At 44.0% G+C, this 14402-nt stretch overlaps 1 protein-coding gene across 4 annotated transcripts in view; it reads right to left on the bottom strand.

Annotated features, from left to right (window-relative positions):
* The window catches only part of FRMD4A (FERM domain containing 4A), a 284467-nt gene that overhangs the window by 37995 nt on the left and 232070 nt on the right, over positions 1 to 14402 (bottom strand). For all 4 annotated transcript variants that reach the window (XM_087420815.1, XM_004425353.3, XM_087420814.1 and 1 more), the window contains exons 15-16: positions 4697 to 4830; positions 715 to 837 (exon numbers count right to left, since the gene is read on the bottom strand). In XM_087420815.1, the coding sequence (XP_087276941.1) occupies positions 715 to 837; positions 4697 to 4830 (257 nt within the window). The remainder of the gene's footprint in view (positions 1 to 714; positions 838 to 4696; positions 4831 to 14402) is intronic.

Below are 14402 nucleotides of genomic sequence, written 5' to 3'. Positions count from 1 at the left end.
GGTACACCTGGCCTTGAATTTCTCTGGATGACTTATTAACCAGCTGGAGACTCAAGTTTTCTCCCCCTAAATCTGAACTCTCCAGTTCCAGCCACCCCAGTGTTTAGTCAAAGAGGAGAAATGAACAATGCTTCAGTGCCTCCTCCAAAGGCCAACAAGCAAGGCCATGAGGGCCCATCTTGAGCATCCTGCTCACGCTCTGGCAGTGATTCTAGCAATGAGGTGAAGTCAAGGCCACCGAGGGCAGACCCTACTGTCTTTCCCCAGCCAATGGCATCCCTGCACCTGTTGGCATGGCCTAAGTTTTCTTTCCTCTTTGGTTGTTTTCTTCCACAGATCAGACATTACGCTTGGCTCTGAGTAACAAAGGGCTGGGAGGCCATTAAAAAGACAGGTAAGTGCACATGGTTTTATTGGAACGTTCTCTCAAGCTTAACTTAGCCACTTGCGAACCAAGCTTACGGCGTTGGACAAACAACTTCCACAGAAATCAAAATGCTACTAATGCAAGCTAGCGAATTCTACCCAGGGAGCCACATCCTGACCACGCAGCTAACTGAACCAAAGTTAAGAGGACAGATCCTGGGAAGGAAAGGAGACATGGCCCTGGGCATTGGGTAGAGGGAAGAAATGGCTATAGGAAACCCGACGCCCTAACATATGGGGGAAATGAGGGTAATGGGAGAGAATCCAGCAAGAGAAAGAAGGACGCACCTCTCCTTTGGGCAGGACTTTCTGCTCATCCAGTTTGAAGGCCGTCCCAATTCTTCTTCGAACAATGGGTGGTTCCTCTCCTGGATCCAAGGGATATTCCACGGGAAGTTTGCCCGTCAGCTCCTGTGTATGTGCAATAGCATGAGGAGAGGACAGAATCAGGAGGGCACAGGCTTGGTTTCTAGGACACACACGCGTGTGCGCACACATGCACACAACTCAACGCATAGATTCAACGCATAGATTCAAAACAGTCACCTTAAGCCAAATGCCTAAATAAGAGTTCCTGAAATGCAATGTCATTTCTCTAAAAAGGTATGAGAACAGTCCTTTCTCTACAGAACAGAGGCACTTCAAAGTTTTCCCAAAAGTAAATTTCTGTTGGGTAAACAAAATCGCCATTGGAGGAGGCAGTGAAGCATTGTTCATTTCTCCTCTTTGACTAAACACTGGGGGGGCTGGAACTGGAGAGTTCAGATTTAGGGGGAGAAAACTTGAGTCTCCAGCTGGTTAATAAGTTATCCAGAGAAATTCAAGGATTTCGGCTTTCATCGCAAAAACCGAATTTCATTCAGTTGTTAATTTCCCATGTGTCCCTTGCGTGCCTACTGTGTGCCAGGCGAGGTCACACAGCCAACATGAGATCTCTGGTCTTTCTAGCTCTAAACACTGTGCTCTTTCACTGCATCAAATATTCCCTCACAAATATCTAATTTCAAAATGTCTTACAAATGAGTTTTCTTGGGAAGAGCGGTATCTATATGGCAAATTCCAGAAAAGTGCACATTACATAAATTAGAAACTGAATATGAGTAACAAATTATTCCACTCAGGCCAGAAGCTCAAGGAACAGGCTGAGCTTAAAAGACATTAAATGTGTACAAATAAGAGTTTCAGTAGAAACTGAAAACATAATCCATGTTATTGAAAAGGCTGATTGAAAAGATCTGTTGTGTGTGTATTTTGGGCTCTGGGAATCTAATTGTTGTGAGTATAATGACAGTGAATTTAGCTGAGACACCGCCACAGTGACAAGGATCCTGGCAAACACTGAGGTCTGTGGAATGATTCAGGATTAGAATTCGGCTCTGTGTTAGAGGGTTACATCTGGGCTGAATAAAGATCAAATTTGAGTCAGCAGCTAATCCATGTGGTGGGGCCAAGATATCAGCTGCAAGGAGTCACTTCCAGGGACCAGAAAACCCTGGGGGAGCCACTGTGTGCCTCCAATGGCAGAGGTGGCACTTCCAGGCAGAGCCCGGCTGTCCATCATCCCCACAAAAAGCCTTTGTGCTGGGCAGCCCAGCACAAGTGTCCAACAGGCGGGAAAGCCCAGATCGCCAGATTCCAGACGCAGGCTGACCTTCTGATAGGAAGAGTGATCTGGCCTTTCCTCCCACTGCTGTGTGTGTGTGTGTGTGTGTGTGTGTGTGCGCGCGCGCATTGGGGTGTGTGTGTGTGACTGGGGTGTGCATGTATGTGCACTGGGGGGATGTGCATGCATACACGCATGTGTGCATCTGCCCTGCACAAGCACACCCACTCCCCGCTCTCCTGAGCCTCTTTCTTTCTGTGTTCAGGCCACTGGGAAACAAGCTCTTGGACTGGCTATTCCCCAGTGTAAGCATTTCGGAGCACAATGGCCAACTATTTGAGTCTGCAATGCTCTGCAATTTTCTTCTCTGTTTTTTTCTTTTTTCATGTGGTTCAAATGTCACCAAAGTAGTTCTGTGTTTATTCTGCAACATTTTTATCGGCTTCCCTAGAAGTCTGCCTATAAATAACACAACATACTGAGGATTTTATGTTAGGACTTTCTTTTTTTACCTTGAAACTTATAAAAAGGAGGGGAAAGTTGTTAAAATGGCCACTGATTTATAACTTGCAAGTATCTGTGGTTTTAAAACAAAATATATTTAAAAAAATGAGGTTACTGATTTTCCACCACCCACTTGAAGGCATCTGAGTCAAGGCCTCGATTTAATGTGATTTCACATGTAACCAGAGTCGCACGGGGAAGGGAGATTTAACGAATTGTAGCGGGGGGCTCGGCTTGGTTCCTCTTATTTGGGTGATATTCTGCCAAATGCTCCCACTCCACCTCACTCTGGCTGCCCCGCTCCCCAGGGGACAAACAGTGCTTCTGATATTCTGAGCTGAGGGGAGTGGTGGGTGCAATACAGAGAGCAGAACACACTTAGCAAGAAAGTTCCGTCCCTTTACTCCAGATGAGTCAAAAGACTACAGTGGGACCCAGCACGGCAGCCACCTGCCTGCGGCCGGGTTCTTGTGAGGTTGTTTCTTCCACTCAAGTTCTGTTTTCTGGTGTCAACATTCCAAGAGGAGGAGCTTAATTTTTCTCATTTTTCTTTTATTTTAAGGGAAACAGGGAGGCCTTTATATTGCATGCTAACCTGGCCCTGACATGCTTCTCCAATTTTCTGATGCTGATTTCCTGCTGGGTTTAGGGACATTTCCTCTATTTAAAAACAAAAAAGGCTTTACAAATTATTAGACGCTGACATCCAAACCCAATTTTTTTCAATCCTTCCAGCATATTCTTTATAAAAAGTTGCTAATATTCACAGTATCACAGAGCACATCCCCCAGCCAGGCCCATTGCTTTCCTAAGATTGGCCACGGGTTTGTGCTAATGTGGGTCCGCCTTGAGCTCGCTCCGGTTTAAATCAATCCAGAGCATAATTAGGCCAAGTTGAAATGTCATGTGGTCTCACTCTCTGGCGCCTGAGGCAAGGCATTATTATTTGGGGGAGGGGAGTGCGGCTCTTCGACTTCATTGGGGAACCTCTTTACGCTCCCATTCTGAACTGCTTACTAACAGAGCTCTTTGTAACATTCGATGTTAGGTGGAGAATAATCTCTCTCCAGAAGGCTCCCACCCCATCGTACTAGTGTGTAAGCACACACATGCACAGTAATGTGTGTTGCATTAAAAAAATCAAGTCTTCGAACACACTAACAAGGAGTTGTGGAATAGGGGCTGGCCCCGTGGCGTAGCAGTTAAGTGCGCGTGCTCCGCTGCTGGTGGCCCGGGTTCGGATCCCCGGCGCGCACTGACGCACCACTTGTCAGGCCATGCTGTGGCAGTGTCCCATATAAAGTGGAGGAAGGTGGGCACAGATGTTAGCTCAGGGCCAGTCTTCCTCAGCAAAACGAGGAGGATTAGCATGGATGTTAGCTCAGGGCTGATCTTCCTCAGGAAAAAAAAAAATAAAAGGAGTCGTGGAATAAACAGGAGAAGGTAGAAATGGACACTCAAAGAAATACAGACGGTGGACTGCCACAGCCTCCAAATCCCAATGAAACTGGAGATGAGTGTATACACTTATCCTCAGGCTTGAGGAATCATTGCTTTGCATAAAATTTAAAAATATCACTAGGCTAAGATTTCATTTAAAAAAAAAGAAAGAGTTAAAGAAACACCAGGTCATGAGTTTTAAAGGGGATTATATACCAAGGGAAATCCTGGTTTCCTTGTTGATCCCCAAGGATGCTTCTCAGTACGATTTCCAAAGATAATACATCCTCAGGAAAAACAAAAGCTACCACAATAATAAACTCAGGCACTAAATCTTAGGAAGACGGTGGCAAACCATTATATCCAATCAGGTTATATCATACGAGGAAATGCTTTATAAACTATGGTGCACCTTGCAAATATTGTTATTATTTACAATTGTTATTATGACCGTGACTATTAGTTGTCATTTGACCTCTCGTGGGGTTCCATTTGGGATTTTGCCAGGACCCACTTTAACTGGTATCCTAGTGTTTCCTTAAGGCCCACTACTTCTGTTTCATTATAGGGGTTGCGTGTTTGCAATATGTGTATTTCAGAGCAGGTTTCGCTTCCCTCTCACGCTCTCTTTGTGATCCGCACCCTTGCCTTTTGTAAACACGTGAAGATGGATGTGGACACAGACAACACAGATCTGCACAGGGTGATACAGTAACTGCTTACAGCTTCTCGGAGGCAGAGTTTCTTCAGCTCCTCCAGCCGCTGGCGCAGCGTTTCCTCCAGAGCTTCCTGCCTGGATTTCAAGGCGGCCAGCATGTCTTTCTTGGCAGACTGAGAGCTATCTGATTCCTGAGAACCTGTCAATAAACAGTGGGGTTACTAGGCCAGCTGACGGGGGGACGCACATCTGGACCACTAAGGAGTTTAACCAGAGCCCACCCTGTGGATATGGGATTCACCCCAGGAATCGAGGGAGTGTGAAATGAAACAGGTGTTGCGGAATTCCAAGTGGGAGGAGCGAATTCTCAGCACTTAGGGGAATGTACAGCTGGTCGAAAGGACTGGCAGGAAAATTTACACACCTGAAAAAGAAGTATCTCTTTCTTGATTATCTTAAGATATGTCGCATCCTCGTTTTAATTTCACTAGCAAAGTTTAATAGACTTTATACAATGAAGGGGAAAGTGAAGCTCAAGCCAGTAACTTTAATGTGTAGTTTTAATTTTCTTTTTGCCATTTAAAAATGCTTATTTTTTTGCTTAGTACAAAGATAATGCATGTTTATCGTAAAAAATTTGGAAATGTAGACGTGTCTAAAAAAAGTCCATAAAAAAGTCACCCAGAAATAACCAGTGTTATGCATTTTCTTTTGACTTTTACATCTAAGCACGTATATTTAAAAAATAAAATTAGATTTTTATTGTATTTTTAAACTTAACATTGTATCATGAGCAAATTCCCTCCCCAATAAAAGTTATACATATTTTTACATGTAGGGTAGAAATATCTGCATGATGATTCAAATAGCAGACTGCTAGCTATGAGAGCTTTGTAGAAGACAAACTTTGAACCACACAAAAGGAAAATAAGCTGGAATGCCAAGTGGAGGAATTTAGGTTAGACCAAAAGAATAATTTCTGGGCTGCAACGTTTGGTTTCTGAAATGAGTTTCCTGCAGTGATGCTATTATGCTTTTCTACCTTGATGAGTTAGACAAGGTGCACTGACTCTCTGGACAAGGAAAAGCTGATTCTGACTTGGCTTCTCATGCCCATGGAGAGCAGAAGCGTTAGAAACGGATGGCTGTTATTGGGTGTGCGTTCAGGTGGCTCAGATGATGCCATATGCAACAGCATCAGAGAACATAGAATACCTAGGGATAAATCTAACGAAAGATGTGCAAGATCTCTACAATGAAAATTATAATACTCTGTTGAGAAAAATTAAAGACCTAAAACCATAGAGAGATGTACCAAGGTCATGGATTGGAAGCTTGACGTTGTAAAATTGTCAGTTCTCCAGGCATTGAACAATAGAATCACTGCAATCCCAATAAAAATTCCAGTGGGATTTTTGGGGGAAGGGGATAGGAACTGTATTTCCATATGGAACATTTTTGAACAATTCAGTGAACGGATGACGGATTTGTGAATAATCCAATTGGAATTCCCAGAGTCTTTACCATTGTTTCTTCCAATGGTAAAGAAGGCATCTCAGAATCACTAGAAAGGACTTCTATGCCTTTGCATTGAAAAGCTCTGCTATGTTCAAATCAACCCCATAAATATACGATTCTACTCTCTTATTTAGTCTCAGAGAAAGAACCCCATATTCCCTCAATTTCCATGCACCTAGCTTCTTATAACCGTAAATAATCAAGAATTCATCAATGTCTAAGTACATTTTGACTCTGACTTGGGCTTTTTTCTTTTCCTCCTCCACCCCATTCTAGCCTGAAGTAGAGAATATGAGTGCAGGAATGTACCATCTTTATGCCTCCAGAGTAGCTAATAAATATTAGCTTGAACAAGCAAATAAATTTTGTCAGTCATACACTTGATGCTAGAATGAAGTTGTATCTCAGCTTGGTAAAGAAATCTAGTACCTGTAAGTCTTTTCTTTATGGCACCTGCCTTCCAAACTTTTAATCATTTTTGTAGCTCTTTTCTAGATGTTGCCATGCTTCAGTCACAGGTTTCCAAATTGAATAGCCAACGCGAACGAAAGCTTGACTCTTACTAAGGCTCCATTACCTCATGGCTCTCAGATACTAAATCCATGTGGTGTCAGATGCATGCAACACAGCGCTAGACATGACTGCAGGCTCCCCTTTTTGAAATGGTTCAGGTTTTCTACCTCCACAAGTCAATTACCCCATGCTTATCAGTACTAAACCATCTTCAGTTTACATCCATCTAATATAACACAGCTAAATCATTATGAATCTTAATCTGGTTCTCTTAGTCACAGTCACCAATCACATCTGAAGACACAGGAAAATTTAATGAGATACGCTCCATTCTATCATCGAAAGAATTAATAAGAATGTAAAATAATACTCAAGAAAGTCAGATTTTAGATTTAAAAAACAGGCCCGGGGAAACTTGAGTCCAAGAAGATTAAAGGATTTCTAGTGTAAGTGAAAAATTCATTGTCTTCCCTTTCACCCCTGCCTAACCTCTCAATAGGAAATGATGATTTATTAAGTCAAATCTAAGAATTAACTATGTTCAAGAATGGCAAAAAAGCTCACGCAACATTAAACTCTGGGAGGTAAAGCCCAACATTTTTGGATGATCTGGTCTCTAGCTGTGGGATTAGTTAAGCTTGGGTGTTGAGTTACACGGCTCATTAGTGCTAAATTATTATTATTGATAATAATTAGCCTAAATACCAAACCCACGTAAGACAGGCTGGATGGCTCAGGAGGCCTTCTCTGTATCTGGCAGCACTGGTGCTGGCTGGCTCTGTTTCACATCTTTATTGTGGAAATTGCTTCATGAGGAATATGGTGCTGGGTACCAAGTTAAATCTTGGCAAAGTAACAGAGTTGGCCTGGCCTGAACAGGCAGATTTCCATTTCAGTGGTAACTGGATGGCGAGAAGAGTGGTACAACAGATCTGGGTTTGATGAAGTCTAATGACTCACTAGATGTGTGACCTTGGGCAAGTGCCCTGCCCTCCTTCAATTTGTTGTAAAGACTAAATGAGATAAAGCACATACAGCACTGTGCCTGGAATAGGTAAACCCTCAGTTGAGGGTAGATTTAACACGAGTGAGCACATGCACACGAGTACACACAGACATACACACCCTGGTAGAATCAGAGAGAGGAATCATTGAAACTACCTCCTCGCTGTCGCTCAGGGAACTATTGGTCAAAGAAAAGAACCTCGCTATGCAATTCAGCAAACCACCTGGGCTCCAAAGCGCACCTTTAAGATAAGCAATATAGGTCTAGGCAGTGTTTTCAAATTCTGTGTCTTGAGCCCCTGCATTTGCAGATATGCCTTTGGGGCTGCTGTGGATGAGGGTGGGAATGGGGTAAAGGAGATTCCGCAGGTTCCCCGGCCCCCGCCTCAAGCGAGGGCAGCTCCACGTTAACCTGTTTCAGGCATTTGGGTTTTCTTGTCAGATTGCATTTGAAGACAGGTTCCCAGTGCCTTTTTTCTTTCAAGGACACCCACTGTTCTGGAGCAAGGGCTGAGTGCTCACAGCTGCTCTACTTCAGCGCTTGTGGGATGCGAGCCTGTGGGGCTGTTACCTGCAACCAGGTAAGTATGGCAACCACGAGGAGAGGTGGCCGAGTGCCTGGTGACGAGGATGCCCCAGCAACAGTTCCACAGAAGGACGCTCAGGGCATCAGGAGAAGGAGCCCCAAGAGCTCCGTGATGTTGAGGAGGCTTCCCAGGGCTCCACAAATGCCCCCTAGGCATCCCCTGAATGGCACGGTTGACATCTGAAAGGGAGGCGAGCAAGACGCCAGGAATCAGGACACAGAGATTCACCCTTAATTCCCTCAAGTGACAGAATGACTCCAGGAAGAAACCCAATCAGGGAAGAGCCTCAGGGACTCAGGTCAATGGGAGTCTTACAAAGTAAAGGTTGGGGAGCATATAAAAAATGATTCTAGACACAGAAATCATTTCAAAGCAGCACCTAGACTTGATGAATGGCACAGAAGCTCTAACTTCTATAAGTTGCTACGATTTATCCATTTCCGGTTATTTGAACACATATGTGCCTTTGCACATTGAAGACCACTCTAAAGTTCTAAGTTTAGCCTCTTAGAAATTAAAACATGTAAATCTGCTGTCTTTGAGAGGGGCAGTGAAGGACAGGAAAGAGACCTGGATTTCCATCACATATCTGCTATTAAATGGTGTAAGACCCTGGGTTACTAATGTCTCAGAGCCATGACGTCTTCATCTAGAAAATGACCATTAACCAATCTCCAAGATTCCTCCCAACTTGAGGAATCTGTTATTCAATAAACAACTTACTTAGGCAGTTCCCTCTTGCCTGTAGGAGTCATTTTTGCAATTTTTGCAAAAGGAATCTTATATACAGTGTCATCCTCCCATCTCTTCTCTGTACCATCCCCGCTTCTAGAAAAGACATGCATCCTGCCAACCCTGGTCCTTCTCCCAGTTACTGCGATAGTTTGCCTCGAATTGGAAGGAAATGTCTAACTGTCAACCAGCACCTGAAGGATTTACCTCTTCGCCTTATCAACAGACCAAAGTAGATGTTTGTAAACTTGAATGCTAAATAAAAGTTTAATCTGAGCTATCTTTGGGATTAATGAAGTAGGAAGATGGAGGAAGATGAAGAGAGGATGGAACCTCTGTACTAAAGCCAGAAGAGCGAGATTTCAAAACTTATAAAACAGTAGCCAACTTACTTAGAAAGGCTGTCCATGCATAATAAATCAGTGCAGGAGCCAACAGAAAAACAGAGGTGATTTGAATAGTTTGAAAGATACAAGTAATGCACAAACACCTTTCTGTTGGTCAGAGTTTGAAGCAGCATCCAAGTTTATAGGAAAGAGTGATCTGAATATGGCTTAGAACACATACACTGGTCTTGTCTACAATCTAGTAGTTTAGAGTTAACAGGTCTGGGCTGTGTCCCAGCTCTGTAACTTACCACCTGTGGGGACTTGGCAACAACATCACCTCTCTAAGGCTCAGTTTCCTCCCCTATAATATGGGAATGAAAACAGGACTTTCTCAAAAGTTGGGAGAATTCAGTGAGATAATGCTTGAAAGATGCTTCAAATAGAGATCAGAACAAAATAAGTGCTACATGAATGTTAGTAGTTTTTGTATTAAATAGTGTTTCCAACCTTTATTAGGAGTTGGCATCCCAATCCTGGGGAGCGCCATAATGTAAAAGAAGAAGAAGAATTAGTGGTTAGGCAAGAAATATGCCACTGAGGCCCTATAAATTCAGGGAAACGGGAGGAGAAGGGACAAGAAGTAGATTTTTACAGAACTCCCGACGGGACCTTCCCGCATGATCTATTGCATTTCATCCTCACAAAAACAGTGTCCCCGTTTTCAGAGAAGAGGTCACTGGGATGGAGGGAGGCAAAGCTGTGATTCCAATTCGGCGGCTCTGTTTCATCCCTTGAATGGAAATGCCATAGGGCATGAACTTTCTGTCTTGGTCGCTGCTGGTTGCCATAGTGAAAACGGTGTGGTGTGCGATCATATCTGCCTTTCATGCCCAGACTCTTTCACAGTACTGCATGGATTAACATGAGGGCAGAAGGAAGGAGGAGGAGGAGCCAAGCGGCTCCTCAGATGTGCCAAGGAAACAACGAGCCCCTGGAGCACCTTCTGGGTGCAAGGTGGGGTGGGGGAGACAGGTAACCGGACCTGAGTCCAGCCCTCAGTGAGCCTCGAGTGTGGCCATAAGAAGCTGCCCACCGGGAGGCAGCAGGAGACAAGCAATGCCCCCTGAATGGGAGAGGTAGAAACCTACAAGGATAATTGGATAATTAACCTGGAGGGCTGATGATTACCTCTAGTCTGGTCTGAGCAGGGGAAGTACTCCCCCGGCTTCGCTGCCGGGAAAACTGAGCACTGCATTAGTTCTCTGGTAAACCTTCCACCCCAGCTATTGCTCAGCAGCCATCTATTTGAAGGATACTAGGTCGAAAATAGAATCTTTTGCTTTTGGCTATTTTATTATCATGTTTCAATCCAAATCCAAAGGATTTTCTAGAAATGGGTCGACTAATAATCTAGCCATGGGGAGGAGAAAAAGATCTGACCTCAAAGTCGACCATTCCTATTTGAACGTGGCCAGGGAGCGTTTGAGCGTTTGACTCAAGGTCAGAAAGTCACTTTCAGTGGGTATTGGGAAATCTTTTGAGCGAACTCCCGGATACTATGGATGTTATTGGTGGAGATATGGTGAAAACCTGTTCTGCCACCTCTGGAGAATCTGCCTCTATCCCGTTCTCATTTTCCAGCTGGGGAACTCCAGACTTCACCCCGTGGGCAGCCGGTTCCCTGGGGCAGGATGTAGGGGGAACACCAGTGCCCAAAAGCAGCAGCTCCCCTCCCAGCGGGCAAACACATGGAAGGATATCCTTGCTCGGCTCTGATGGAGAATGCGCTCCAGTCTCTCCAAAGACCCTAGACTGCTCGGCACCGGATATGAGTACGCATCCTACTGAAGGGAATGTTGTCGGGAACTGTGGCTCATCTGTTTTCGCACAGATGGCAGACTGATGACCAGCTACTGATTTCAGAAGACAGAAAGGGTGCTTTCCTCTCCGAAAGAAGGGGGGAATTAGAAACAAACAGTACCCCAAAGAAGAAAGAAATCTGTTGTCCTAAAACTAATCCTAAAACTAAGGGAAGGAAATGACAATCTGTCTGTTTAGGCCTTCAGGAAAAAAAAAATGAAGAAGGCATATTCCCAGCAGATCTGTAAGAGCTATAAGACAAAATTTTGGCAGACACCCCAGGCACAAATACAAGGGAAAGGTTTGAACTTTTCTTTATGATGAAGAGAGATTTATTTGCCTTACAAATCCTCAATTATGAATTCCTTACATGAAAGATGTCCTAAGAGACCATGTGAAATAATGCCACATGGCAGATTTCAGGATACACGTGTGATCTGGAGACCCTCTCAGAGAATTAAATGTGTTTTTTTAACATGAAAACTGCAGGCTTGGAAAACTTTTCATCAGGGTCAGTAATTTTAAAAATAAAATAGTTCACTTAAAAAGAGTAGTGATATGGAAGCTCTTAGAAAAGCAACCACCTTCGGATGGTAGCTAGGAGTCTCTGGAATAGTTTTATGGTGTGGCTAGATGCCATTGCTTGGTGGCACTGTCACCAAAGGGTGAAGAGGACAAATATGATCATAGAGAGAGAGAAAGAGGCAACTGAACAGTTGGCTACAAAAAGTTGACCACAGTTGGCTACCAGCAGCACCATCTGGTAATATATCTAGTTGAAGCTACTGTTCATGAGTAACTCATATGGTTTCCATTTCTTACATTGTGAAACAAAGGGGTTTATCTTTCTGGCTCTAAGATTATGTTATTCTATTGCAATATTGAGAGGGCTGGCATGAATGGGAACAGAGCAATGCCTATGAGGGGTGATGCCGATATTTCTTTTTCAGTGTGTAAAATTTCATCATTGGAAAGTCGTTCATTTAGGTGACACATTGTCATTCTGTCCTGGTTCTCTTCAGCTGGCAAATATTCCTTTACTAGTAACACCAGCAGGCATAAATATATCAGTATAAATGACTTTATTAGTGTTTTGTCCCTAATATGATAGCAGAAGGGACAACCATTCTATCTTCTTCTCAGTTTCGATTCAGGCCTGTTCTGCTCAAACAAGTCCAGAAACATCCATTCCACAGAAAGAGATTTCGCAGCCCCAGTTACACAGTCCAGCATAAACACACCCTGGCAGAACCCAACTCATTTGGCAGAGCCTGTGGGCTCTGCCCATCTGCAGAGCACGGAGGTTATGACCAAAATTAAGGCCTCTAGAATCCTGCTCATCAGTAGATCTAAAAGGGGAGGGGATAGGCAGCTGATAACGGAGAACGTTAAGAGGCTAGAGGAGATAGAGTGAGAGCAAAAAAGAAAGGCTGACGACAAAAAGAAGAAAAACCAAGCCAAAAAACACTGTGTGATTAATACTAGCATAAGGCAGAGTATTTTGAGCTGAATATAGTCATGACCATAAAACTGGCAGACGCCTATCAGATGACTTCTCTGTACAGAGAGATGGCAGATAGCTGGCATCCTCACTGTCACATTCGTTATAAATAAACTTCCTAACAATGGAAGGAAGCGCTAGCATTCAGGGAATAGGAACGTGTGAAGAGTTGAGTAATGAATGTGGACAGATTCCAGGCAAATCGAGGCCCCATGCTCAGCACAACATGAGCTGTTTTCTCCCAGAACGGAAAGTGTCAGAACTGGGATCTAACAGCAGACTGCAGGTTTTGTGTCATTTTTTTTTTTAAACCAAAAAATCCATCACCACATTCTTCACAATCCTGATCACAATGAAGATGACTCAATTGCCATCCCATTAATCACACAGCCTAACTCCTATTTATAGACACAACATGTTGTTTTGTTTTGTAGAGAAAGGGTAGCTTATACCCCTATATTTCCATTCAAGAAGCCAACATCAGTCTCATTGTTCCATTTCTTTGAGAAAGGATGCACAGTAACATTTTTTGTTTGGGTGGTTAATGCAACAAGCCACATTGGGCCTGCAGCACACTGAGTACTTCCTAAACAAGCTCGCCATTTTCTTTAACTAGGCTGAGAGCAAAAACATGTCTCCCTTGGCCCTACGCTCCCAGTGACATCAGAATTGTCCTGTGATGGCAAATCCCCGGAACAATGCTCAGGACAGATCCTACACTCTCTCCCACGTTCAGACGTGCTATGAAAAGGCCATGCGTGCTCAGCTATAATGACAAACACAGTTGTTTTCTTTGTTTTGTTATTTCATTTTTTTCCCCCTCCAATCTTTGAGATTTCAAAAAATGGGGTAGGGAAGGGAGGAACACTCTTTGAAGTCCCACAAAAAGGATTTCAGATTCTTTTTTGAACTCTGAAAACATCCTAACCAAATGGTTTGAATTCATAGCTATCCTCTCGAACTCTATCTGACTCTCCGAAAATTGGTTACCTGAAGCACCTATGAGCGAAAGCAATGGAGAGAAGCATCTACAGATCTGGAGGAAATATGCAGGCTCTCACAGGGCAGAATGAATACAACGTCCCCTACTTAACCACTGTAGTGGGCAGTCAGCAGGTTTATTGAGAATCCAGCGGTGCCGAGCTTGTGAGGAAGCCAAGATGGGGTCAGCCTTCTGGAGGGCAGGGGGTGGGGCTCTGCCAGCCTGGCTTGAGGGAGCTACGCCCTGAGATGCCTCAACATCCCTCTTCCAGGGAACTCTGAAAGGCCAGGCCATCTCTCAGCAGACGTGTTCTGGGGACAAGGGTACTCAAATCCTTTCAAAGCCTGGCTATTAGAGCCCCTTCACAAATGGATTCGGGATGTGGGCTCCATAACCTTCCTAGGGTCTGAATCCCATCCAGCGCTGTTATCAGGAGGTGAGGGCTTGATTCCTTTTATTCCAACACAGGCCCTGAAGCTTGGGCTCAGGTAGTTCAACACCTCTAAGGGTTTCTCTACTAGAATACAGGCCTACAGGTCTCACAAGGGACCACCCTTTAAGAATTTGGGGGTCCTGGCCCCAAGCCTTAATATATCATTTCAACTACCTTTTCTTTTTGAAATGCCAGCCCCCAGCTCAGGGCACTAGTAAGTGTGGAATGCTGACTTCTTTCATAGATATCAATGACTTTCTTCACTTCTGTAGCATCTGAGACCTCAGACACCAAGTACTGGACATCAGTAA

Source organism: Ceratotherium simum, chromosome 32 (genome assembly GCF_057802395.1).
Source record: "Ceratotherium simum simum isolate JZ-2026a chromosome 32, ASM5780239v1, whole genome shotgun sequence".
Taxonomy (NCBI): domain Eukaryota; kingdom Metazoa; phylum Chordata; class Mammalia; order Perissodactyla; family Rhinocerotidae; genus Ceratotherium; species Ceratotherium simum.
The sequence above is the reverse complement of the archived record's forward strand: the minus strand, read 5'-3'. Positions and strand labels throughout refer to the sequence as shown.